The following is a 27,198-nucleotide window of genomic DNA, read 5'->3' as shown; positions in this document are numbered from 1 at the left end:
ATTAAATTCCATCTTTAACTAACATTTTGAAGCTATTTCTCCATAAAAACATGTCAAATAAATGTGGTTTGGTTTCAAGATATGCTTGAATTTTGATCTTCAATGAATTCTCACTCTTGCAGTTTGACCTACATTGTGCTCAGCACCAGGAACAGAATGAATCTATTCTATGCAGGCCATATGTCGGTTGAATCTCCGATGAGCCAGCCTGAGGACATGGCTCTGGGCCTCTATGTTTTATTGATGCTCAGATTGATCCTATTCTGCTCACGCTTGTGACACAACACCACAACGTATTGACAGATTTGACAGACAAGTGCTCATTTATCTCTTTGAGTCTCCGTTATGCTAACATCAAATACGTAAACCGATAAAATGTGAAAGAGTATATCGATGTTGTTTGCATTGCCCAGCAGCCAGCATCAATTGTAGCTCTACTCGTCGCTTCTTACATCCCGGGATCTATATGTTGGGCGTATGCAGAGGACTCTCTCCCGTCATCACTAAGAAACATGCAACAGGGTCGACTTTTGTCTGTGTGCAGAGCAGATACGAGCCTTTCACTCGTGCTAATGGTTCCCTTGACAACACAGCAGTTGCTACACTTCGACATCGTCTTGGCTGTGGGGTTAAATCACACACACACAATCGGGCTTGCACACGCACACACTGAAGTCAGCTGTCATGATAAAAAGAGCCAGTTTGGCCCCACGCCTCCTCTCCCCCCACTTCCTGTCTGCACTCTCTTTCTATGATGGCAGGATTTACATATGGCAAACTAACACACAACCTGTTGTTCAAACCGAGCGTCCTTCTATGTGTGTGTCTCTACGTATCACGTCAGTCCTCCATCACTTGGCGGCTTATTGAGTTGTCATCGTCTGGCCCCTGCTGCGTAGAGGGCGCACCTACCTAGACCTCCAATCAACTCTTGTCATGTCTTTTTCTCTCTCACCTTTACTGCTGCTTTCTCTATCCGTGTGTGTGTGCGTACCTGGCGTGAGCACGAATACAGCCTCAAAGATTTGAATAAATAAGCGCCAAGTAAAGGCCAGAAAAAGGAGAGAATTGAAGCGGTAATCCTTCGCCAGCTTACCCCAGCATAACGTCCTCGCTCTGCACCCTTATCCCCATCTCAGCATCTCCTTCCGTCTACCTCTCCCCTCGTTCCATCTCTTTATATCCCTCCCCAACAACGGAGAGGGCTATCTCAGCGGCTGTGTCAGCGATCGGCATCTCTTCCCCCCCTTCTCCCTCTCCTTCCTTTTCTGTGTTTTCCCAGCGGAGAGTCTGGGGCATAAAGGGAAGAACAAGCCCGGCAAAATCTTTTCAAAAAACCAACAGGGATTGGGCTCTCAGCTTTGAATTGAGACAGATAAAGCTAATGGCAGAAGTGGGCGACAGGCTCAGAGCCGGTGTGTATATGTGCGCGAGCATAGCTTCAATTGAGGCCAGCTATAGAAATGTAGTTTCTTTAAACCCCTTTCCTGGCTGAGTCTCTCTCTCAGAATGTGCAGGGGTGTATGCAGAGGGAAGTTCCAAGAAAGGCTGGCCAGGGCACTGCAGTTTCTTAAAATGCTTTCCTTGCCAGCAGAATCTCTCTTAAAGTGAGAGTGTTAGTTGCTGTGTTAGTGAGCTCAGCTTGTCTGAAAGGTGAGCTGTACTTCTGAGGCTTGCATAGAATTTGGTGTGTTGGTCTGCTGTCCATATTTTTTAAAGGTTCCAGGTTAGCTGTCAGTTTTTAACCTCCTCCCATTGAGGGTATTTTCTTCAGCATCTGCTCTCAACTAGTAAAACATGATACAAGGAGTTTTTCTATACATGTTAAGGTTTTAATACAGGGTTGGAAATCACTAGAGGCCAAGAGATATGATATTATTATGATAATTTAGTCAGGATACAATATTATCATTATAATTTGGTCACAATACGATACTATCCTGATAATTTAGTCACGATAAGATGTTATCATGATAATTTAGTCACATATGATAATTTTGTCATGATACGATATTATCATGATAGTTTAGTCACGATATGATAATTTAGTCACAATATGATATTATCATGATAATTTAGTCATAATATGATATTATCATGATAGTTTAGTCACGATATGATAATTTAGTCACAATATATGATAATTTAGTCATGATACGATATCATGATAGTTTAATCACGATTTGATAATTTAGTCACGATACGATATCACGATAATTTAGTCACAATACGATACTATCATGATAATTTAGTCACGATAACATATGACAGTTTAGTCACGATACAATATTATCGCAATAATTTAGTCACAATCATATGATATTATCATAATTTAGTCATGATACGCTATTATCATGACAGTTTAGTCATGATATGATATCGTGAGTTTAGTCACAATACGATATTATCGCAATAATTGAGTCACAATCATATGATATTATCATAGTTTAGTCACAATACGATATTATAACGATGATTTAGTGACGTACGATATTATCATGATCATTTTGTCGCAATACGATATCATGATAATTAAGCCATGATACTATTATTGAGTAATGAAATAACTTTTATAGCTTTAACAATAATAATAATACTTTAACTTTTATAGCAGCAATATGGGATTGTGAAGCAAATAGTCAGGTTCAGGCAACATTTGAAGCATGCTTTTGTGGCGGTTTACGTCAAGCACAACTGAACCAACTCCCTCTCAAACCTCCTGTTGTCGCCAGAAAACAACTCACCATCTAGTGAACTGAAGAAGCAGTTTTTATAGCCTGTCCGCTACTGCTAATGCTATTGCTAGCACCATATCCACATCCTCTGGTGTTTCCATATTGCTGACACTCAGCACTAAAGTCTGACACACCCACAGGCAGACAAACGCATGCATTTTACACGCCTCTCCGTATTGTTGGTCTGTCACCTCCTAGCAATGCGTTTACCACTTTGGGGTGAGAATTACCTCTCAAACACACATGTATAACCCCCGACACAAACGTACACACACACTCTCAGAGTTATTATCTCCTGGAACAATACTAATAGATGCATGTACTGCTGTGAGCAAACAGTTTGTGCCTCTGCTGCCAACAGAGTGGGAGGGTGAGCGCCTGCCAAGTCTCCTCTCCTCTCCTCTCCTCTCCTCTCCTCTCCTCTCCTCTCACCTTTCTCCCTCTGCATACTCTTCCTGCATTTTCTTCTTCTCTTTGATAATTTCCCTCTTCTCCCTCTATGTACTCATCCCATCCTCCTCTTCACCCTCTCATAGTATTAAACTCCCATTGGAGTACTACCTCTATAGGCCTTCTGCCTCTCATACCACTGATGCATAACACCACCTACTTGCTTTACTTTTTCTCCTGACTTGTGGCACTAATCCCTCATGTTTACACTCTCATAGTACATCCCCAACCGACGTGGTTTGAAGTAATTTTCTGCAACAACAACAAATCTGTAATTGAGGAACAAACGCAGGCCCGCTCGCACACATACATCTTTGATGTGTCTGGTCGTGTTTAATTAGCTGGAGTGAGGGACAAGAGAGAGGTGAGGGGAGGAGTGCAGTATAACTGGCTGTCTAATTATTGGCTCCCCCGTCGGGCAGGTGCTCTTATATCATCCGGGCCGACGAGGTCGCGCTCCGCTCGGGGCCACGCAGCGCCTATGATTCAGCCTCTTGTTGAAAAGTTCCTGATTCTGAAACGGCTAACGCGGCGATGAAAACAGTGATTGTCCAAGGAAGGCGTCTGCACTTGTAATAAAAATAGATCCGCATAATAAATCCTCCCTTCTGCACACATCATTACGCATTATATGTAGCTGTAGACCTTCTGGCACTTGAGATTTGATGACGGATCCGTGCTGACCCTGAATAATTGGTTTATTGTATTTGCACGCCTTAAGCCCTTCCTTTATGTAAATATGTGAGCTTTAAAAGTCCCAACTTCCAATTAACATCTTTTCACATTTCTAATTACTTCCCCTCCTTTCAAAGACTTCTTTTCGGAGGTTGTGCCAGTGCCGAGTTAAAGTTTAAGTGTTGTCTCCCTGTCTGACATAAATATGCAGCTGCTGGATATAAATGCTCTTTGCTGTCGGTTTTCCGAGATGGCATGCGCTTTGATCAGTTTTTTCTTGCGGAGGAGGCATAGTTAGACTGGCACAGGTTCACCTGCAGTAACTCCTACACAAGCTCGTTTACACAGACGGCATGCAGCCACACACGTGTGTTTGAAACCACCGGACATTTGACGGTAATTCTGCAACATGCAAATACACCGCGTTTCTCTTCCGACTTCTGCACTTCAATCTCAAAACAAATGCATCCCTTACACCACAAAAGACCACTTCACAGCACTTGTACTCTCCGTTTCCTCTTTGTGCTGGAAATGCAACCAAATGTATTTGAAGTCAGAATTAAAGGGAATGAGCTTAATGTTTTCAAACAGTCGAGTTGTCTCACTGCTTCCTCAGATGTGCCTGCAAACCCAAATCCCTTTCTTTTAAGTCAGGGCCGGCGTTTAAACAGGCGTGTTTGGAGACACCATTTTTTTGGGATCCATTTAAACGTTTGGCTGACATCAGCGCCTGAACCCTGCAGTTTTTTAGCTTCATTTCACCTCCCTTCTGTTTTGAGTTTACCAAGATTTCATCCCACTTAGATAACTTAATTAATCAAACCCTGACAAAATTCCAAATGCCTCGGAAGCAAAGAAAACTCCAGAAGGCGAGAGAGGACTTCACTACCTACACTGCAGTGAGGCTTCACTCGTCCACTGCAAACTGAGGTCGGCTATTGATTTGTTTGATCTTTAAAGATCGCTGCTGACCCAACTGCACACACACACACACAGCAGTTTGCTGCAGCAGCTGAATTATTCTGCCACCCCATGAAAACCGCGCTTCAAACCGGCGGATGCTCGACGCAGCTCGTCAGACGCGCTTTAATGTGCCATGCTGCGTTCGGCGTTAGCTCGTCATGTTGAAGTCCACATCAGTGTAAACTCCTGATCCTGCAGTTACTACGGAGCGAATACTGAGCCAACAGATAGCAACTTATCTATCTCAATCAGCTCTCCTCTTTCTTTCCCCTCACCCCTCTTCTTGCCTTCCTCTCTCTCTCTCTCTTCCTATCCTTTTTCCACTTACCCTCTGAACGACTAAATCAGGGTGTCATAGATAATGTGTTGCCCTCACTCCCCACCTCCAGTTAATTCTCCCACCCTTGTCTCTCACTCCTACACTCCCTCATTTCTTTAACGTCTCCTGCAATGCAGGAGGCCATTTTGTCACCCCTATTCCATCCCTCCACACCAAAATGTCTACACCCAGATGAGCTCATCCTCATCCAAAGATGAGATCACAGTAATCTGCAAACTTAACTTTCAGGCAGTTTGTACAGTCTAAGGAACGAATAGATGTTCTTATCAGCACGGTGTGTGTATGTGCCTTTTCTGGTCTTTCTTGGACTCTGAATTTGCATGGTAACATGCTGGAGCGCCATGGAAACTAAAGTACAAAAATAGTCTGGAAAGAAATCACATCTGCTCACCTTTTTAAGTAGGAGAATCTGAACATGACAACGTGAATGTAAATGTCTGAATGTCTCTGAATTGACATGAAGGAATGGAGGTTTCTCACGTTAACTATGCTGTATATACAACAGTATAGTGATGTTTCTGTGGCTGGGTGATGCGACGTGTTTGATGTAAAACGAAGAATTTTGAAACAAAAGGGTTGTCAAACGACCAGGCCTGCTTTCATTATGCTTAAAGAGAGGGTATTATGCTGTTTTACATTTTAAGACATATATATATATAGAATGTTACAATGTTGGCTGTCCAGACTAAACGTGGGTGAAGTTTCAAATCTGTAGGTAAAAGTATGTTGGAGTAATCCCCAGGCTTCTCAGCTCAGTCTGCAGGCTGCTGTGAATGCCAGGTTTCACATAGTTTTTTTTCTACACGCTGCCCTTTGTGACGTCACAAAACCGGACGGAGCTGAACTGAGTCGTTTCAAGCAGAGGCTGTAAGAGGGCCTGCGCAGAGCACCAGTGTGAGAAAAATAAGGAGTTTTTTTTAACTGTAAATTATGCTAAGCTACTCCACAGGTATTACAGAGTGAAATATGAAGCTTGAAATTAGCATAATACCCCCCTTTAATTATACCTCTCTTCACCTGCTGCAACTACACAGTCCATACTTTAGACTGGGAAATGCACATTTCAGAGACCGTAAACAGACATCTCTGACTGTTTGTTGTGGTTGTTTATGGTCCGCACTGTCGCCTCACTAAGCTACCTAAAATGTTAAATTGTACAAAAGTTGAATTGGGGAATTTGTGCCTCTAAAGGTTGTAAAAAAAGAACCAATATTTTGATACAATAAGAATAAATAAAACAGCATTCAGAGCATTTAAACTGCCTTGGATGTTTGTTCTCTCGTGCGTCTGTGAGTGAGTGATCCTGAGCACAGTAACCTTGGTGATGCTGCCTGCGATCATGATTTCTCTCCACGCTGTAAATCCTGACAAAAGCAGTGAAATTAATGATCAACAGCTTCATTTTTTTCTCTCTGTGTATATGTGCCTTCTTTTATGTCTCTGTGACTCTCTTTATATGTGTTCCTCAAACACACCACCACCACACATATGTCTCAGTCCCCCTGTTTTGCTGCTCTCAGTAGACATGATTTACCGCGCACACACCTCAGCTTCCGCTACTGGACAGGATCATAAAAGTAAGGCTTCATCGTCGGCGGCTGCTAAGAAAATACAGGGATGTTTTTCACCCACCAAAAGGGCAATAAAATCCGTCTCAGAGGGAGTAACGCACTCGAGTGGTCCTCTATGTGGCAAAAATAGCTCGCACAGCCCACCTGCCATTCAGTTTTAGCAACAGAATCTAGCGTTAGTTTGACTGCGGTGTATATCCAATAAAATCTGTTGGCATGCACCTATTCAGCAGCACAGCCTTGACGGCACTGGGCTCGCTGCCAGGAGTATACTGTGATGAAATTTTTTCTTCCGCCTCTGTTGACCTCAGTAACAACAAATCAAACCACCAGCTGGTCACTGAATATGGATATTTGCATCAGTTTTCACACGGTCAAAGTCGGCAAACATCAACCTCCCTTCATCATTTCCTCCAGTCCAACAACACCTACAGAAACCTTTGCCTCCTTGGTTCAAGCGTCTTGATATTCCAGACAACATTTAAATGTGTAAGGCAATGTATTCTTATATGAAACATCTTTTTAAATAAGTAAAGAAGAAGGTGTTAACTCCAAATGTTAAAGAAAAGGTGCTTTTGCATTCCTGTCCTCTCCTCCCATAATGAGCATGTCCTTCCTCTCTGCATACATGATATCCAGTGTCCACCTTCGTCCCCGCATCCCGTCCAGTCCCTCTATTTGACATTAGGACCAAACAACCCTCTAACCCTGACTCATCTTGACTCACATGGCAGCGCGCTCGCAGGCCTGCTTAGAATAGCCTCCTGTCTGCTCCACTAGCACACTGGCTAATGCTCACACAAACAATCCCACCACATGTGTAGCACACACTCCTAGCTAGCTTAAGCTAGGGGTAGAGATTTCAGGCTCTTTCAAGGGAGTGGATCACTGGCTGGATTATGTTCATTATAAGTTTGTTTGTTTTGAGATTATTTTGGCTTTTGCCTCTTTCGATAGGACGGCTGAAGAGAGGCAGGAAATGTTTGGAGAGTGGGGGACGACATGCACCGGCAGACCGGGAGTCGAACCTGCGATCAGTGCGTCGAGGACTGTAGCCTCTGTACATGCGGCACATCTGTACTAAACCAGCACCTCATACGTAATCGGTTAAAGCTCTGAATATACAAATGCATGAAGGGAAAATTAAAGCATTTGATGGGCGCCATCTTTGCAGCAAAGCTCAAGTTGATGAGGTTTTTGAATCGTGTAATTATGCTCGAGGCATTTGGGGCCGGCTATCTTCCCAAAAAAAGCTAGCAAAACATGCTATAAGGCGAAGAAACACCTTTCATCCTCGCTTGTGCAGTACTCTACCGAGAATTAGCATTTAGCTTAGCCCCGTAAAGACACCTGCATGAGTGGAATCAAAGCCCCAGAATGCATAACACATGCTTCTTTAACCTTGTTATATATCCTTTTCATTTGAACAAGAAATAGAAGTTGCCAATTATTAGTTCAACTTCAGCAGTCAGTGATTAGAACAATGTAAATTCGAGCCTCTGTGAGTGATGCAGAAAGTGTCTAAAAGTGTTCTGCCATATTGACTCGGCTGAGTCAGGAGCTTTAGTTGAGGAATGACGGATGCAATTGAGATTAAAAGGCCTATTGGTCTTGGTCATTTTAATGGAATAACATTTTAATACAGCCATCTTCTGCGCCTCATTGCATAGTAATTTACAACGTGTGAAAAAAAAAATCTAATTAAGAGATTGCATCAAAATAATTGGGTTTGAAAATGTCCTCCGATCCCTTTTTAAACTGAGAATGAGCTCCTTTTTCAAACGGAGTAAATCATTCGTTCCTGCTGGTTTAAAGGCTTTAACCTGTGAAAACTCTGCTGTCCTCTCGCTCACGCTGGAAACGCATCCGCATTCACATGGCTGCACTGTGGCAGTTATCGTCCCTGCAGTTCCATTTGCGCTGACCCCTTGATCCTCCCATCCTCTCTGCCTTCATATTCACCGGTCTCCCTTCTTCAAGTACCCCCAGTGGTCCAGTCCATTACTGGTATCAGCACTTCTTATCTGCTGCACTGTGCTATAAAATCACACTCCATCCCTTCTCCCCCCCCACCCCCCCACCCCTACCACCACACCCCTCGTGGTGCAGTCCAGGCCATTCACCAATCATGCAGGAGCCATGATGGCCAGGATATATATCCCCCATTCCATCTGTAGCTGGCACTCTTGCATCACATTTGCTCTGCTTACTCCTCTCCTAAGCGCCTTTGCTCTCTTTTCCTCTCTCTCTCTCCCTGCTTTGCTTTCCCCTTTCTTCTTCTTTTTTCTCTCATTTTCATTTGATTTTAATCAATTTTAACATCTTACGGCTTTTCTTTTTTTTCATTCTGTTTTTCTTCTTTCTCCCTCCCTATTTTACATCTTCTGATTTCCCTTCACCTTCCCTTCTTACCCATTTTTCTTTTTTCTCCCCTGAACACTTCTATGTACCATCAGCCATCCTACACCGCCTCATTTCTCAGTGTATACCTTGTTTTTTTCCTTTGCCGTCTGCTGTTTGCGTCTTCGCTCTGCTCCCTTTTCTAACCCTCAGTTTTGGCTGAATTTCTCACTTTTCCTTGTGACCTAATAACTTCTCTCGAGCAATCTGTCTTGCTTTCCTACATCTCGATTTCTGGTATCGCTTTATCATCTTCCTCCTCTCTCTCTAATCTCCCATCCTCTCCTTTCTTCCCTCCCCTCCATCCCCGGGCTCTGTGAGCTGTGTGTAAGTAGGTGCATCTTGCCTTGCTTCCTCTTTCAAATGGCTTCATGATTGCTAATGAAGCACAGACAGAAAAAAAAAAAAAAAAGGCATGATGCGGAGGAGGAGGAAGGGATGGAGGGGAAGAAGTGTTTCCCATGGAGACGGGCCCTTCAGTTGCTGGCTAGCTGATTGGCTGATTGATGACCCTGTAGCAATGTTGACTGATTAGTATGACAGAGCCTTTTATAGCACAGAGCAGCCCGAATATATGACCACATAGCACAACACAGAAGTAGCACAAGCCCTGCTATTCCATACTAAACATAGGAAGAGTATCGCCAAGTTTACAACTTAACACTTTAACAGATCTTTTCATACAACAACATTTAACCCATTTACGCTAACCATTTAGCTCAAACAAGTAGCTAACTGCGCCGGAACATTCCGCTCACCTGCTTCACTTTGGAGACTCACTCAAGCTTTGAATAGCTATGATATCAAAACAATTACAAGTAAACAACAGGAGTGGGAGACAAAGGCATGCTGTGAGTGGTATGAGTCAGCACAGTGACAAACACTCAGTACAGTATGAAATGTTTTCTTTCTTCCTTTTTTCTTTTAAAGAAAAGATTCCTGTTTTGGCAATTTGCTGTCGTTTGAAATCTGATACAGACAGGAAACAAGAGGAGAGAGAGAGAGGGGATGATGTGCAACAAAGTACAGTGTTGTTGCAGAGACGTGGTATACCCCTATAACCTAAAAGTGGCATGTTAAATTGGAAGTATAGTTATATCATTCTGCTATCTCGCTCACTTTTCCATACTCAGGTTTAACATGCAGCTCTTATCGTCCTCGTACACAAGCTGCCACAGAAGCCACACGTACCTGGTTGCACACAGACAGACGTGCATGTTTGATTCATCTACCCCATTTGTTGCAGCTGCTGTAAATGCTCTGTATTTAAATGCAGGCTGAGTTATAAGCAGACATTGCAAGATGGGGGGGAAAATAGCGGGAGCTGTAGTTGATTCTGTTGAGCTGTTTTGAGGGCCCTGCTGATGCAGTTGAGACGACTGGATGTGTAACCAATCTGAATGTGTCTCACTGTCTGTACGTACAAGATGTCCTTGGTCCATAAGATGGTAAAGATACATTAAATAATTTTTATTTGTACTGTTCAATTTTGCCACTTATAGTAGTCTCTTCTACCACTAACTAATGTAGGAACTGTGTTAAATGACACATTTAAAACACACCTGTCTTAACAATAACAAAATATCCATTAAAAACAGCTGCAAGAATAACACACGTGCAAAATATGCACGCTCCTCCTTCAGCTGTCCTCTTAATCTCCGTCTCTTATCTCACTTTCTCCCTCTATTTGTCACTCCCTAATTTCTCATAGCTTGGCCGTCACACTCGCAAAAACACTCTTCTCGCCTGAGAGTGACTACTTCAGGTTAAGCACGAAACATGCTTTCAGGTAACTGTTGCGCTCCTTTTGAGGTACGCTATTTTAACCTCTCCTTATCACCTTTTTTTTTTTTTTTTTCATTCTGCCTTTTTTATTTCTCCTTTTTCAGTTTTTTAAATGCAGCATCGTAGAGAGGCAGAACTGTCACACTGTCACACCTGTGAACATCATGCATCCTCAAAGGCTACTTGATTGTGTTTTTTGTTAATTTGCAGCTTTATAGACACAAATGAGAATATCTGTGTTGGCCATGACGATTATTGTCCACACAGCTTCCAATTAATCCCCTGCGGTCCTTTTGTAGTATTGTCTTTGTCATCTCTCACCCTTGTCGCCCACTCCAAACATGTTATTCTGTTCTTAGCTGATATCTTCTCCTGGGATAGTTCACACCACATTTCTTTGTCTTTTATCGTTTAAATCATCCATTGAGCTTGAGCTACAATACGCACTTCTGTCATTTAATAATAGAAGAGTGAAAGAATGCAACAGCACTACTTCGTCTTCAATCCCACATTAGCTGCCTCACCTGCCTAATACATGGATACTAACCACTACGTATGTTGTAAGTTATCCGTCTTTGTTAGGCAGAGATCTGTGAGGCTGTATTATGACTGAGAGGGGTGATATCGTCAAAGATGAAAAATGCACAGTTAACAGCAAGGCCCGAATGCATTTGTCACCATAAAAAGCCCCCATACTGATTGATGACGGCACAACAGCTGGCAATGCAATGAAAAGTGAAATGAGGATCTATATGTTTGGCAAAGTGCAAGACAGTCTTAACACACAAACATTATTTTACCTTAATTTATCACCTTTTTCACTCATTAGATACATGATTAATATTACCAGTTTGTAATGTAGAAAATGAACTCGGTAACACAATCACCTTGCATCATTGAAAAGCATTATGTAATAAGCATTCCAATTAACATTAGATTTTATGAGCACTGCTACTGCATTTCTGTGGACATTACATTGCTTCATATTTGAACATCTTAAGGCATTTGTAGAACTTGAGAACATAAATAAATTGCATGCTTTTCATCAGCCACACCTCGATGAAGCACCATGAAACTCTCTGGCGATGTAGAATAAAAACAGAACATTACTCTTGTATTTGTACACAAAGAATATACTAGCAAGTGTTGAGAGAATTAAGAAAGCACCATCCATTTCTGCACCGTGATTCATTCTGCCTGAGTCATTCAGCACACGTAGGGTTAAAGTATAGCTGCAGCGTCTTACTGCAGTGTCTAAAGCATTTGGCTGATCGTTACAGTATACGCCAGGAGAAGAAGCAAAGGGGAAAAAACATCTTTCTAATACTTCCTTTTTTCTTCCAAAAATCCTTTTTATTGCATTTTATAACATTTGGCACAGTACAAATTCTTGGTGCTTTTACAAGATAAACCTGTAAAGATCGACACTGATCTTTTTTCGGTTTTTGTTAAAGAAAGTCTTCTCAGTATAAATATTTTTTCTTTTCACTGCATTCTCTGTAGCATGGTGTAAAAATCACACAGAATGCCCCTTTTTAAAACAACACTACCCTCATTTGTCAAAGTCAAGACAGCATCTTAAACAACTCATTGTTTTAAATAGAAGTTACAAGTTAGAAAATAGTTTCAATTTCTTTTTAATATATGTTTCTCTATCACCAGCCCATGGTAGTTTCAATTTGTCCATATATATATTTATTTATAAGCATGTACAACAAGAAATCATCAGTCTTTAAGTTTGCACTCTGTACAAAAAAGTAGTTCCTGTCCTTTTTTCGTTGTGCATTCTATTGCATGATTTTATGAGGAAATGACGAAGGGGGGCATAGGTCAGGGGTGGGAGCTAGGGACCTAGGGAAAGGAGTGGGGGCCTTTTGGGGACCTTTTTCAAATCTGAGTCTCCTGTACCTTCTCCTTGGTGTGAGTTTTTATGACAAAGGGCTCAGCCATTGCTGTGATGGTGCTGGGCAAGGTTCGAGGCAAAGAGTTCCCAACATTGTTGTCTGTCCATTTAGCCCCGTGACCAGTTGGTTTGTAGGTGTTGTATTTGGGCTTTAGAGTGCTGTAGTCCGCTTTATGGGGGCTGTAGTCCATTTTGTGTGGGCTGTAATCCAGTTTAGGTCTCTGAGCATGTGGGCTAAAGTCAGACTTGAAGGCGCTGTAATCCGCTTTGTGGGGGCTGAAGTCAGTCTTGAAGGCGCTGTAATCAGGTGCAGTCTTATGGGGGGTGTAAGGGTCCTTGGGTTTGTAGGTACTGTCAGTTTTAGATCTCTGGGCACTGTAGTCTGTTTTAGGTTTAGGCTGAGTGCTATAGTCAGGCTTAAACGGGCTGTAATCAGCTTTAGGTCTTGGGTGAGTGCCAAAGTCAGGCTTGAATGGACTGTATTCTGCCTTAGGTTTATGTTGTGTGTAGTCAGATTTTAATGGGCTGTAGTCATGTTTAGGTTTTGGTTGGGTGCTGTAATCTCGTTTGAATGGGCTGAAGTCTGTTTTCTGCCTTGGATGAGTGCTGTAATCTGGTTTGAAGGGGCTATAGTCTGGTTTAGCCTTCGGGTGAGTGCCAAAGTCTGGTTTAAATGGACTGTATTCTGCTTTAGGTTTGTGAGTGCTGTAGTCCGGTCTAAATGGGCTATAGTCAGGCTTTGGTCTATGAAGGCTAAAATCTGGTGTAGATTTGTGAGTGCTGTAATCTGGGATGAATTTGTGACTACTGAAGTCCATATTTGGCTTATATGTGGTATACTCAGCCTTCGGCTTATGAAGTGTGAAATCAGGCTGAGTTTTGTATTCAGCCTTGGGTTTGTGAAAGCTGTAGTCAGTCTTGTGGCTGATAAAGTCCAGTTTGTGTATGTTGTTATGGTCCCGGATTTCAGGCAATGTAAGAGCTGTCTCTTGAGCTGCAGACGCTGGTGGTGGAAGGTCCTCTTCATCCACCTGAATAATCTCTACAGTTCGGGCAGCTGCCACAGTACTCCTCTGCTGATGGCGCTTTCTCAATTTGTAGAAGGCGATGAGCATGACAGCAGCCAGCAGTGTTACTGCCACAAAGCAACCTATTATGATCTTAGTGGTCTTCATCACTTCATCTAGGCTTGGGACGGACTTGCCAGGCTTGCTTGTGGCACCTTGGACACCTGGCGCCACAGATGGCTTAGCTGCGCCTGGTGGACTGTCAGTGCTTTGCAGTAAGACAGTAGGGGTGGAGATAAAAACTGGCTGAAAGACTGAAGGAGAGGCAGTTGTTGTTGTTGTCCCTAGGCCTACACCTCCTCCTCCAGCCACCCCAGCCCCTGCAGCAGCAGCTGTAGTTGTTGTGGTTTTAGGTTTGGGCATTTCAGTGGTTGGCCCCAAGACCTCCACAGTCACTGTGGTAAAGTAACTCAAGTTGGACGTATTAAGCTCAGCTGCACTCACATTGAGGTAGGCTGACGCGTTGGAGTTCCCAGCTGCATTGGACACCATGCAGGTGTAGGTTCCTGTGTCTGCTGCCAGGACATTTGAGAAGTTCAGGGTACCATCACTGAGGACAGATATTCTCGGGTGACTAGAGGCATGTGTCAGGATAGTCCCATTGGGTAGGAGCCAGCGCACTGAAGACATTTGGGCTGTGCGGCAACGAAGATCAGCCACTCGCCCCGCTGAGATGTTTATGTCCCTTGGTGCATCAGCAATGAATGGTGCAGAACACTGGACTGCAGCGCCCTCTCCTCTGTCCACCTCAACCAGTTGTCGACCTCTCATGCTGGCAGGTGAGTGACAACGTCCACAGCAAGTTGAGTTAGTAGGGATATACTCCCTTAGCCAGCGTGCTAACCACACAGCCTCACAGCCACAGTTCCAAGGGTTATGATGGAGATGGAGCTCCACCAGGTACCTGAGCGGGGAGAACAGATCATGTGGTACAGCGCTCAGATTGTTATGGGCGAGGTTAAGCTCCACCAACGAAGATAGGTCGTCAAAAGCATTCCGCTCTATCACTGTGATTTGTGAGTTCATAACCCATAGTTTTTTCAGGGAGCGCAGGCCTTTGAAGGAGCCTGGCTTTATCTCTGGGAAGAGATTTTCAGAGATCTCCAGCTCCTCCAGGCCCTTGAGGGGACTCAGGTTTGGCATATCACCCTTTATGTTGCACATGCCCAAGTTGAGGTACTTGAGGTTTTGTAGGCCCTCAAAAGCTCCTTCTGAGATGTACTCCAGTTTCCGTAGCTCTCCCAGGTCCAGTCGCATTAGTGAGGGCACCCGGTTGAAGGCGTATGAGGGAATACTTTCAATGGGGTTGTTCCTCAGCCACAGTTCTCTTAGTTTAGACAAGTACTCAAAGGCCCCACTGGGCACCACTGTCAACCGGTTGTCAAACAGCTCCAGTGTGTTGAGGCTGGTAAGTCCATTAAACGCGCCCACCTCAATCTGCCGTATGGCATTTCGCCCAAGCTGGAGCACCTCAAGGTGGTGCAGGTGGCGGAAGGAGTCAGCCTGCACCGCCTCGATGGCGTTTTCCATTAGATTGAGGTGTCGCGTGTTGGCAGGAATGCCAGGGGGCACACGGGTGAGGCCACGACGGGTGCACACCACCTTCCCCTGCTGATTACTGCAGGAACACTGCGGTGGACAGCCCTGGGGTCCCTGAGACACCGCCGCCCCCGCCAAGGCCAGGGAGGCGCTGCTCCACGCTCGCGCCATCAGGAAGACTACACAGAGCAGGGCGGCTTTCCTGGCACGATGCACAGCTACCCGCCCCAGGAGACTCATGATGTGGCACGTTCATAATTCAGCATCATCTGGGGGGGAGGTTGGGGGTGTTTGGGGGCTTTGGGGATAGGGAAAGTAGCTTGTTGGCTGGTAGTAGTGTTAAAGGGACCAGAGTAAAAAGGTTAAGGGAACTGAAGAGGCAAGGGAAGGACCTGGGTTTGTTACTCTCTAAAGGGAAAAGGGGCTTGACCTATTCTCAATCAAGCAATGGTTTATACACATGAACTGTGCTCAGTGGCAGGAAGAAAGGGGAGGGGAGAAAGGGCTGGCTTTTCTGAAACGTGTGTATGAGAAGGACATGATGGTAAATTAAGCAACCCAAAACCTTATCATAAGACAGAAGGGAGGGTAGGGTGTTACAAATTGATGCAAAGAGGGGTTGAAACACTAGACACCTACCTCAAGTTATTATAACAGGTCCTTCAACTGAGATATATAGCTTCCCTCCTGTTTGCAACCAGAAAGAGCTGTGGTAATCACATCAGTTGTATGTATATCCCAAGAGCAGCAAAGAAAGCCTTTTTATATTTGCTCTGACAAAACAGGTATCAATGCCATAGAGCTTAACCAGAGCTATTTTGTAAATCCACACATCCAAAGAGAAAGGTTCGAAAGGCCCTTTGTGAGTGTTTTTTGTCTCCCTTTCCTTGTTGATTAGAAAAAAAGAAAAAGAAAAAAAAAAGATTGCAGATAGGAATCCAGTCAGGCTCCCAAAGCAGCAGTGCTCCCTGGCTCGCTTCTTGCTGTCGGCTCCTCTTCTCTCGCTTGTCCTTGGAATCCGACAGTTGATCCCCCTGCTAGACACCTTACCCAGGTCTCCATAGCACAGGCGACCACACAATCACACATGCACAGTTTTTTTGTGCACAAAAGCCAAGACAGAAAGCATGAAAAGAGGGAGGTCGGTGGGGGTGGTATTGAAGAAGGTTTAATGAAAATTCCACAGTCCTTCCAAATGTTCTTTTCCTTTTGTATGCGATGGTTTGGTGGAGAGGTTTACAAGCCAGAAAAAAAAGGCAGACCCCCTCCTTTCAGTATTCCTCTGTTCACTTTTTAGTGGTCAATCAGTTGGTCGGTTGGTCAGTCTGACAGCCCTTTTACCTCTTTCTCACTCTCTTCCCCTTGCGTCCCTCGTAATTTGGCGTCGTGTCCACTTAAATTGTCTTTTTTTTCCTTTTTTCCCCCAGGAGTCCTCTGTGGGGGGTTGAAAAGGCTAGGCGACACACACTGCCTTCATTAGCTTCTTCTTCCTCTTAACTAGCCACACGCTCCAGCCTCGGCAGCCGTGGTGGCGACAGCAGCATTTGCAAACGCACACACACCATCCCTGCGCAGCACACAGCAGCAGTAGCGAGCACACACAGCAGCAGCTGCAGCCTGCCTCCCTTGCACTTCCCAATAATCCGTCAATTTCTTCAGAGAGGGAGCGGGGTGGGGGATGGAAGGGGGTGCTGGGAGGAGTGGGGGTGTTGTAGCTGGGTTGATCGAGGTGGGTTAGAGGGAGGAGGGGTGGTACGCAGTTTCTCCTTCCTCTCTCCGGCTTGTTTCTTTTTTCTTCTTGTTTTCTAGTTCTTTTTTTCCCCCTCCTCTCCTCGTGGTGATCAGCACCCCCTTGCTAATGCAGCGTCCGAATGGGGAGAGGAGCAAGATAGGGAAGGCGAGCGCCGGGCGAGCGCACGGCTTACAGGCGTGACGTTAACAGTAGCGTCGATGTGGAAAAGATCCGTTGTAGCAGCAAAAGAGAGAGCGTGCACCGGCTTGGATCTCTCTCTCTCTCTCTCCCTCTCCCTCTCTCTCTCACACACTCTCTCTCTCTCTCTCCCACTGCCTCCCTCCTGCTCTCTCTGCAGTGTCCTAAGGTAGTTGGGTAGGCTCAAAGCACTCAGACCTTTTTAGAGATCTACCTCTTCAAAAACCAGTTTTCTCCTGCTGTCCTCCGCTCTCTTTTTTTAATGCTCACAGTCTCTTGTTCTGTGGCTTTCTGAGGCTTTGTGTGGCTTAGGGGAATAGACAGGCTGTCCAAGCAAAAGGCAGAGATGGACAGTGGCATCCCCACAGCAACCAGATTTTAACCCCCTCCTTTCCGGCAATAATCCAGCCATTCCAACGAGTCTGGCAAAGCTTTCCAGCATTGCTTTGGTAGAAAAGGCAGGCAGATGGGACACTGTTTCTCTCACTCTCTCGCTCCCTCGCTTGTTCTCATGATGCACCCTCTCTTTCCCTTCTCCGCTCTCTCTTTCGTTATCTTTGATTTTCTTTATCTCCCCTTTCTTTCTCACTCTTTTCGTTTTGTCCTTTAGTGGAAAATAGAGGAACATGAATGGACTGCTGACGCATCCTGCTCGGAGCTGTGCTTTGGTTTGATGCAGTGTGTTTTGTGCATTAACTACCCCCACCCACCCACCCACTCCACCCTCACCCTCCTCGCTGTCTTTCCTTCTTTGCTCACTCTTCACCCGTCAGTGTGTCACTCTACTTCATCTCCGGCTGCCTATCTCTTAATATATAATCTCCCACGAGCTTACAATTGCATCTATTTCTGTTGGCTTTTCAATGTGTACATCAACAAATCCCCTCTTCAGTTTAACTTTTTGGGTTTGTTGGAATATCGTTGTTTTTGTTTGAATAGCGTTTAAGTTTGCAAGATGTATTATTGAGAATAAATAAAAGACAACTGAAAATGATGTCTTTTCGTTTGATATCATATATTACACTCTCTATACAGACCTTTTGCATTTCTTCTACCCTCCATCCCACTTCGTCATGTATGCCTCTCCAGGTTGTTAGAGCACTCTAAACAGGCAGGCCTTAACCCTCAATTTGAGCACAAACTGTCGCTTCAAGAAGCATACAGCCATAAAGGTCATGTTGAGGAAGGCGAACAGGAGAAAACAAGACATGTTTTACCTTCCTGCCGCAGGAGAAGAGGCAAAGCAAACGCACCCTACTGTCCCATCACCCCTCTATCTCCCATGATTTGTACAAGCCTGATGTCCATTAAACTAGGAAGCCGTGTGGGTAATTGATGGGTGGTAACGCTAGCTGTGACAGTGCTGCTAGGTGTGTGTGTGTGTTTGTGTCTGAGCTCGAGAGTAAGCGTGTGAAAGAGAGAGAGAGGGAGGAGAGAAAGCACGCCAGCTAGAAAAGGTCACACTGCCTGTAGCGCAGTACGTTATTCCCACCGGCACAGGAGTATAGAGCCAACTCCTATATTATACACACACACATACACACACAGACTTTCTCCTTGACTTCACTGCAGTTGAATACGAATGGGCTTCAATGAAGCACATGTAACAGTGAGGTGGCAGCCACAGGAATATGGGGGGGGGGGTTTCCTTGTTAAGAAAGAGGCTATGTCCTTTCCACAGGGATTCCCCAGCACTGCGGCCATGCAGAGGGCGATATCAAAGGTGTGCTGCAGCACTGCATCGTCCTCACTGCATTCTCCGAGCAAGAGAAAGCATGAGATAATGCATGCATATATTCATGCGAAAGGTTGTAGTACAACTGCAGGATGTGCTGCAAATGTGCCGCTCACAACAACAAAATTTTATTGATCTGTTATTGAGCAGGCTGGAAATGAAGGCTCGTGGTTCTCTTTGTGATTATTGACGAGGAAAATCAGATGTAGAACAGTGTGCATACTGGCACTACTAGCTTTGTTTGTGTGTCAGATGGTGGCTGTGCAGCGTTCTGTAGGTGTCGTGTGCCACCATTTGATGAACAAGTGACCCGGAAGGAGTTCAGGTTGTGTTTTAGCCACCCAGCACAGCACATCCCAGACCATCTACCCAAAATCACCCACTGACCCATAACATGACCAGCGCTGCCAGGACAGCTCTCTCCTCTTGGCCCCCACCTTGTCCATTTCTCTCTTTCCTGTCTTTTCTATTCCCACTCTATTTTTGTCTCTCAGTGGATGCTCTGCTTTCTCACTACTGAGGGAGCCTGGGTCATGGCCTGCCAAACTCCGCAATGCTCCACTGACCAAATGTGGTCAACACCTTGCGTTATACTTTGATCCTGGCCTGGAATGGCCAACATGGCTTGATTGTCAGCCAAAGTCTGATCAAGGCAAGGTTTTCTCAAGGTCCAGAATGTTGGTCTGTGTGCAGCTCGCGTGGCATTCCTGACATTGGCAAAGAGGTGAAGCAGAAAAGCCTTCAAGGTAGCAGCCTTTTTCGGGGTTTACCTTTATTTTGTGCCTGATTTGGTGGTTCAGTCCAATGGGGAGTTGGATTTACTTTCGAGGTTTAGATTAAGCCAGTATATCCATACTCTATCATGACAAGAAGAGTGTTGTCAACCCTTTACCTCCAGGACTTGCTAACCGATGATGGCTTGATGAGTTGTCACAAACATGGGACCTTCACGCTGTCATGCCAGCCCCGTGCCTCCGCTGTGCGACCTTTGCCCTCCCTGCTTCGCCCGAGGCACAATGGAGCCACCCCCTGCACCAGGCCAAGAGAGCACCGGGTGTAGTTTGGAGCAACCGAACGACCTACTTTGGTGCGGCTCGTCCGCCAATCAGCCAACATGTTCGAGGGCTATATGCAAACATTACAGAACCCATCCCCGGAGGTGGATGCTGGCAAATCTGGGCTGCGGCCAGTCACATGTAGGTCAGCAGCCTGTGTCTGTTTGCATGTGTGTGCGTGTCAGTGGTTCCATTTGGGTGGGGAATGGCCTGCAGTATAGTATAGCAGCAATGACAATCGGAGTTGAGGGATGCGCAGTCGAATGATAGATCTAATGATAATGTCATTGCCTCTGCCATTGCCGGGATCAAGGATTTACAGCATAGGCCCTTGGGCAGTCCACATATGGTTGTGTGTGTGTGTGTGTGTGAGAGAGAGTGTGAGGCAGAGAGAGATTTTCTCAAGGAGACAAGAGGCACACTATTTTTGGGCCTGTCTTGTGCACTGAGCGCTGTTACAAATTTTATGCATTTGTGTTTGTGTGCGTGCGTGCGTGTCCTCTAAGCATCCGGAAATGTCCCATTCAGGAAACAATTTTTCAGGCCGCCATGCTTAAACGTGTGTACACGCACAGAACACCCCCCAAACACTGACACTGACCTTGAGGTAGAGGACCTGCTTCAAGACACTTCCTTTCCAATTTTCATTTCAATTTCCAGGAATTAATTCTGCGAGAGATTACGACTAACGTCCACACCCACACACAAGCTGATATCACTGTCCCAGTAAGGGCTTAAACTGCTTGGTAGGGATTTTTTTTTTCTGTGTATCATTTTTTTTCATCACACTTACACACACACACACACACACACACACATACCAATCATATGCCAGAGTATCAAGAGATTATCATGGGCAATAGGGTATTTTAGTGGCTTCAATATGCCCTGTTGTGTTTAATGCCAATACATACTCCGTTTCAGTTTGTCATGTAGTTATCCTTTACTTTTTTTTGGTCTTCTCTTGCGTTGCTGCGTCTGTTTATTTGATCCGACCCGAAGACCAAATTGTTACAATGCTGCGTTTTTGCCTCGGGTTTGGTTTCTGTTCACACGGCAACTTTTACCATCGGACCAAAACTTTTCATGCGCAAGGAAACTGCTTTCTGATTGGTCAGGATTTCCACGTGGGAAAACTCCCTGAAGTACACAAAGAGATCACACCACTCGATCACCCTCAACACGATCGCGGACTTCAATGTTCTGTTGTCGGAACTGATCGAAAATCGTTAAAAGTGGAAAAAACTCCATCCCCCTTTAGTTTTTCACTCAACAGTTTGAATACCTCCGTGTTCTTGTGTGTTTCCACAAGCATTTGTGAAACTGTTTGGTCCGCCCATACTTCTATTTCCTCGTCGCTCCCCCACAATTGTCTTTTACTCATCTTGCTGCCTGGCTGCGTGTCTGTCTCTGCTAGTGTCAGCATCCGTTAACGGCCCACAATGCACAGTGTTTTGGTTTGCCTCCTATATCAGGCTCTACTTTAAGTCAGTTTGTTCTCACCTGAATCAAGTCCCGTCTTTTCTGGCGGACCATGGTCCGGTGGTTTGGTCCGCACTAGTGTTCGAATGCGTGTTCTCACCTGTCCAAAAGAACCAGACTTTCCGAGTAAAGTCTGAAAGTTGGGACCAAAGCTGTCAGGTGTGAAAGCACCCTTAGTCTCCTCCTTTTTCCTTCTCCTTCTTCTTCTTTGCCTTTTTTGCATTTCCGTAACCCTTCTGAGGCTGCCTTTGTTCTTGCCCTGTTTCTTCCCCTACCCTACATTTTCCTTTCCCCTTTTTCCTCTCCTTGCTGAGCTGTTCCTGTACCCTTTCTTTCCTTTCTTTTGCCTTCTCTTCCTCTGTCCTCCCCCTGTCTCTCTCCTCCTCTAAATTGCTACTTCCTACAGTGTTCCTCTGGTCTACAATTTGCAGGCCGGTCTCAAGTTAATTGTGTTTGCTCATTCAGCATATGTTTTTGTCTGCGTGACGGAGTGTGTGCGCTCAAATGAGGGCAATATCAGGTCATGGCAACTGAAGGCGCACAGTAAAAGATGAGTGTTTTCACTTCATTTTTTTCTTGTCTCTCATCCTGTGTTACTCTGTGTTTGAGCTTCGCTAGCAGCCATTGTCTCCAGACTAATGGGCTTCATTATGTTGAGCTGTGTTCATACTGGCTGCCAGAGCAGGGATTAGCCCTAGCGCTGTGTTAGCTGGAAGCAGAAGAAAGATACAAGTAGGTTAGCACTGTTAACCCAATCAGCATGAGCCAAGATAGCAAGATGGGAGGAGATGCTTCATGCATATTCAGTAATATGAGGGTTTTTCCTTTGGCCTCTCAAATTTGCAGCATCTTTTCTTGTCATCAATTACTGCCACCAATATTTTCAAGACTGCCATTCTTGTGTTAAAGGCTTCTCTATATCATTGTGCCAATTGTGTCACATTCCTCATTATATATGTTTTTAAGCATATGCTAATGCTCCCCACGTCTTGCCCCGGCCACTTCATTGGTCAGCTCGTCTCATTAGGATTCACGGAGCATCCCTCTTGGTGCGTTCATCACAATGTTGCCTTGCCAACTGCCAGGCCGTAGGAAATGGATGTCTCATTCTCTGAGCAATGTGAAGGTAAAAACATAGTAATTCACAGCAGAGGGAAGAAGCTAAATCTTCTCGACTTTTAGCTCCTCGGGAGCAAAGATGCCGTCTTCATTCAGATCCACCCCTCCTCCTCCTCCTCCTCCTCCTCCTCCTCCTCCTCCTCCTCCTCCTCCTCCTCCCTCTCCTTCCTTTTTGCTTTTATGTCCTTGGCTTGGTCAAAACAAAAATCCTGACGAGCGAGTTGTTTACTCTGCTGCATTATATTGTATGTGACATCAGTCCCATGTTGGGATTTGTGTTACTTCTGCAGTCTCAGTTCACTTAATTGTTTTTGTTTAATTAAAAGGGGAGTTGAAAGAGTGATTAATTGTGCATGCTAGCAAATGCTGTTGTGTTGCATTGATACTGATACTGATACTAGCTTTTGTATAGCCTATACAAACAAGTATGAATGCTGCTGCTAGAGGCAATGACATCAAAGATTAAAGCTCGTAGTTCGCCTCTTAAACTTTCTTTTTTTTTTTTTTTGATATTTTGGTGTGAAACCCTTACTACCATACTATACGATATTGGATTTTTTGCCAATATCCGAAATGCTGATATTTTCCAATCCTTTTTGCTAATTGCCGTTTTCGATATCGATATATTAGACACATTTTTTCCACCTAATGGCAGAGAACATCAAGTCTCCCCTGTAGTGGAATTGATATCATGCCTACTCTTGTCTAGTGGCCAAAAACTGCACCCTTCTTCACGCTTGTACAAAAGTCACGTGTCTGGTCACTCACGTTTCTGAGCGCACCTGAATGCAGCATCCCCCTGAAACACGGCAGTGAGGGAGACATGCCCGGACTTGTTTACTGCACCTACTTCGGAGACATCAGTGATCACTGACGGACTCTTTTATCGTGTGTGCGTCCATGAATGTGTAAGTTAGTTTTGCGCTGATGTTTATGTTTCACTCTGTTAGCATCGGCTTTCACTGCGAGTGTATTTTCGGCGGGTTTGATGTTGTTAAGTGACAAGAATGTGAGCTAACTGTTAGCTAGTTAATAGTTGTTAAAGGTTTTTAACTTCCATTGATTGGCTCGAGTTTCTGTGACTTTTTAGTCTTTATTTGTATATTGTTGATAACTTTACGCAGGCAGTGCGCGCGCACACTCTTGCCAAGATAATGTCGTAGCATTACGACAAGCTTTTTTAGGGAATCACCCGGCATTTAGGCAGAATTTAAGAGTTTAAAGCGAAAATTTACTTATCTGCTGATGTTTTATACCCACGGTAGCCATCTTTCTTTTATTTCCTATCATACCCTGAACTTAAAATACCCTCCCCTTCCCAAAATCGTCGCCACAGTAACCACCTTTCCAGCGTTATTCCCATGCAGCTGTTAATCCCAGAATCTCCATCAAGCTTCATGTAGGGGAGGATTAGCCCTACTGAGGCCCGTTACCGCACAGACCCGGTTGATGGATGGAAAAGAATGAAACAGCCTTTCATCTCTTCAAATCCACCTGGCCACACCCTTTTTATGGCAGCGCTTTCGAGCAAAAGGAGATTTTCGAGCGTGCATGCCAATAATCTTTTTGCCTTGTGCCAGATATATTGGTACAGAGATTACACAATATTACAAACTGCTTTCCAATGATTTCCCAGTGTTAGAAAGCAGAACAGAGCGGTTTTGTAGTATGGGTCCAATTTGGATTTCATTACTGATAGCTGTCTGTTTACATCAACTCTCTGCCCCCCAAATGTGAGCATAATAACACATTTTTTTCCTGAATGTGCTTCAGACGAAGGTTAAGGTTTGTGTGTGTTTTCACAGAGCATGCCCTTTTGTGTCTATTCTCAAACACGACTACTCACCTCCCAGCCAGTTATTTTTTTCCCCTGTGTAATATCCGCTTTCTCTCTCCCATACTGGGGATTTGAGAAGCCAAGCTAAGTGTGTCTAATCTATGAGCGCAGCCAGCACAGCGTCAAATGTTGCAGGTGCCGGTGTTCCTACAGCCTCCGACGATACAACACCTCAGCAGCTGTCCAACCAAGCAGGTAGGAGACAATGCAAGGTAGGGAGGGGCTGCAGGTTGAGACACAGACACCTAAGTGGAAGGTGACATTATTGCCAAACAACCGTACAAAGGGAGGGAGTGATATGATAAAAGCTATGTTTTTGATGAAGAGATGGAAATGGAATATGGGTCAAAAGAAAAAAGTACCCCCAATCCACACTCCCCCGAACTCCAGACCCCGCGACCTTGCTTAAATGTGTTTTCTGTAGCAGTGTAATCAGGGATATCCCCCGGAGGTTGGCTGCGGCTAAGGGCCAGCAGGGTCCTGGCTATGAAAGGGAAAGGGGGGGAAAAAGCAGCAGGCAGCACTTTCTAAATTGAAGTCAATAACACAGCAGTCCATTCTATCAGAGCCAGTCCTCCCACACAGTCCGCTTACAGTCACTAAGGAGAGCTGAGGGGTAGGATGTCGATTGAGTTCTCCAAAGCAGCACCACGCATGGCAACATGTGTTTGTGTGGGTTAACGCGCATGAGGGGGGAAAATAGCGGTGTCAGTTAAGTGAGGCGTGGCACCTTATAAACTTGTACTTGTTTAGGAGTCTGACAGTAATTGTTATTCTCGTTTCAGCGTCTGCGTGGTTGGCAAGTCTGCGACAGGAGAGGAATATTAAGCAGTGGAAGTGAAATTAAAAGTGCATTCAACTTGGAAACATTAAGATTGGAATGAATTAAACAAACCTGACCTGCAGACCCTGAGCCTGCTGCCGAGAAGTGCTTTTACTCTACATTACGCTGTTGTATGAAATCCTGCTAATGCAGGCATATCTGAGACACACATGCAGACACAGCCTTATTTTGCCTTTAATCCCTTTTCGCATGTTAGCACTTCTACATAGCTTTGGGGATTAGAACGGGTATGCTTGGCCTGCCCTGAGCTGTGGTAGCAAAGGAAATTAGCGACTGGTAGAGGGGTAGACATCCGGCCGACATAAGTGCGCGTGTGTGTGTCGATGCATGTGCTGTATCTGATGACAACTGTGTTTAGGTTACTGGCACATCCGCGCAGCATGGAACAGGCGTGATTTGTTTGGGAGCTAGCAGTTTTTGCTCACTTTTGCTGAGTCAAACGCTAAAAAAGTCAATTGGCTGCAGTTTCATATTCTGTTTTCCCAGTAGTGTGCAAACATGCTTATGTGGGTTGGGCAATTCGATTTTTCTTGATAAAAACTCATTTAGTCATGAGATGGTGGGAAATTAAAGCTCCTGTGAGGAACTTTCGGTTTGTGTGGATTTTGGCGCCCCTTGTGGACAAAGCCGTACCTCTTATCTCTTTGCTAATTTTATCCTGTACATATTTAAAGGATTAATAAGTAGGATGTTTTTCTTGCATTTTGTCAACAACACATTCAAACTGGGCCCCTCCTCCTGGGCTCTTCGTCACCAGAAGCTCACTCGCACTCTCACTCTCTCGTGCGAGAACACGCCCACCCCGCCGAGCTAACACCGACAGCATCACGGTTACCTTTGCGCTTGCATGCTAACCGCCGGTTACTGTTGCACTAGCATGCTAACCACCGGTTACCGTTGCGCTAACATGCTAACCGCCAGTTAGCTTGTCCTACCCAGTTTGAGGCACCCAACTGTCCAACAGAAAGAAGGCCAACTCTGCGTCACTCTTTTGCCATGTTCGCTGGTCTGAATGGGGCCCAGTTGCTAATTTGAACCACTCCCACACTCACCTATACGCTGTGATTGGCTCAGGGAACCACGACAGCGCCCCTCCTTTAAACGTCCCGTGCAAAACAAAACAGAATAGATGCAGAAGGAAGGGTCTGCACACACTCGCCAACACACATGTATAGAGGCCCATAAGTGATGATTTATATTATATTTGTATCTATTTTATTTTTCTAGGAAGATAAGTGGTGGTTTTTAAGAAAAAATCTCCTCCTGCTTTCTTTAACAATCATATGTATCACTCACTTTAAATTTTTGCCTTTGAGAATGTAAACAAAGTCAGCGTGCAGTTAATCGCTTCCTCTGACAGCTACCCCCCGCCAGCAGTTTCAGGCATTAAAAATAACTATAGAAATAATCAATCTTGTCGCTGATGGTCTGGTTTGCTTTTGTAGCTGATATTGAGACATCAGAATTAATTTCAGTCTGTTTCATAACCATTTCAAAAACTCCTCACAGTAGCTTTAAGTGCCTTTTTATAATGCAGTAATATGTTTAACTTGTACATGATACCAGGGGAATAGGCCTCTTTAACTTTTTGAACATACACATGCAGAATTTCCTTTGCATCACCACAACACATTAAAAGCTGTCATCCTTACATTTAGCATCTAAGTGCATCCCGTATGTTTTATTCACATGATCTTTCTCGTGCTTTTGTACCTTGTTATTCTGTCATTGTTTACTGGTAGAGCAGAGAGAGAGAGAGAGAGAGCAC

The 27,198-nt window shown here is 44.7% G+C and overlaps 2 protein-coding genes across 2 annotated transcripts in view; one reads left to right on the top strand and one right to left on the bottom strand.

Annotated features, from left to right (window-relative positions):
- The window catches only part of snd1 (staphylococcal nuclease and tudor domain containing 1), a 209,714-nt gene that overhangs the window by 84,833 nt on the left and 97,683 nt on the right, over positions 1-27,198 (top strand). The gene's annotated exons all lie outside the window — the stretch shown is intronic.
- On the bottom strand, positions 12,251-17,643 carry lrrc4.1 (leucine rich repeat containing 4.1). The gene has a single exon (XM_069670904.1). The coding sequence runs from the start codon at positions 15,666-15,668 to the stop codon at positions 12,807-12,809; it is 2,862 nt and encodes a 953-aa protein (XP_069527005.1). The 5' UTR covers positions 15,669-17,643; the 3' UTR covers positions 12,251-12,806.

Source organism: Semicossyphus pulcher, unplaced genomic scaffold (genome assembly GCF_022749685.1).
Source record: "Semicossyphus pulcher isolate SPU_LCO1_2020_fin unplaced genomic scaffold, fSemPul1.0.p SCAF_20, whole genome shotgun sequence".
NCBI classification, from domain to species: Eukaryota; Metazoa; Chordata; class Actinopteri; order Labriformes; family Labridae; genus Semicossyphus; species Semicossyphus pulcher.
The sequence above is the reverse complement of the archived record's forward strand: the minus strand, read 5'-3'. Positions and strand labels throughout refer to the sequence as shown.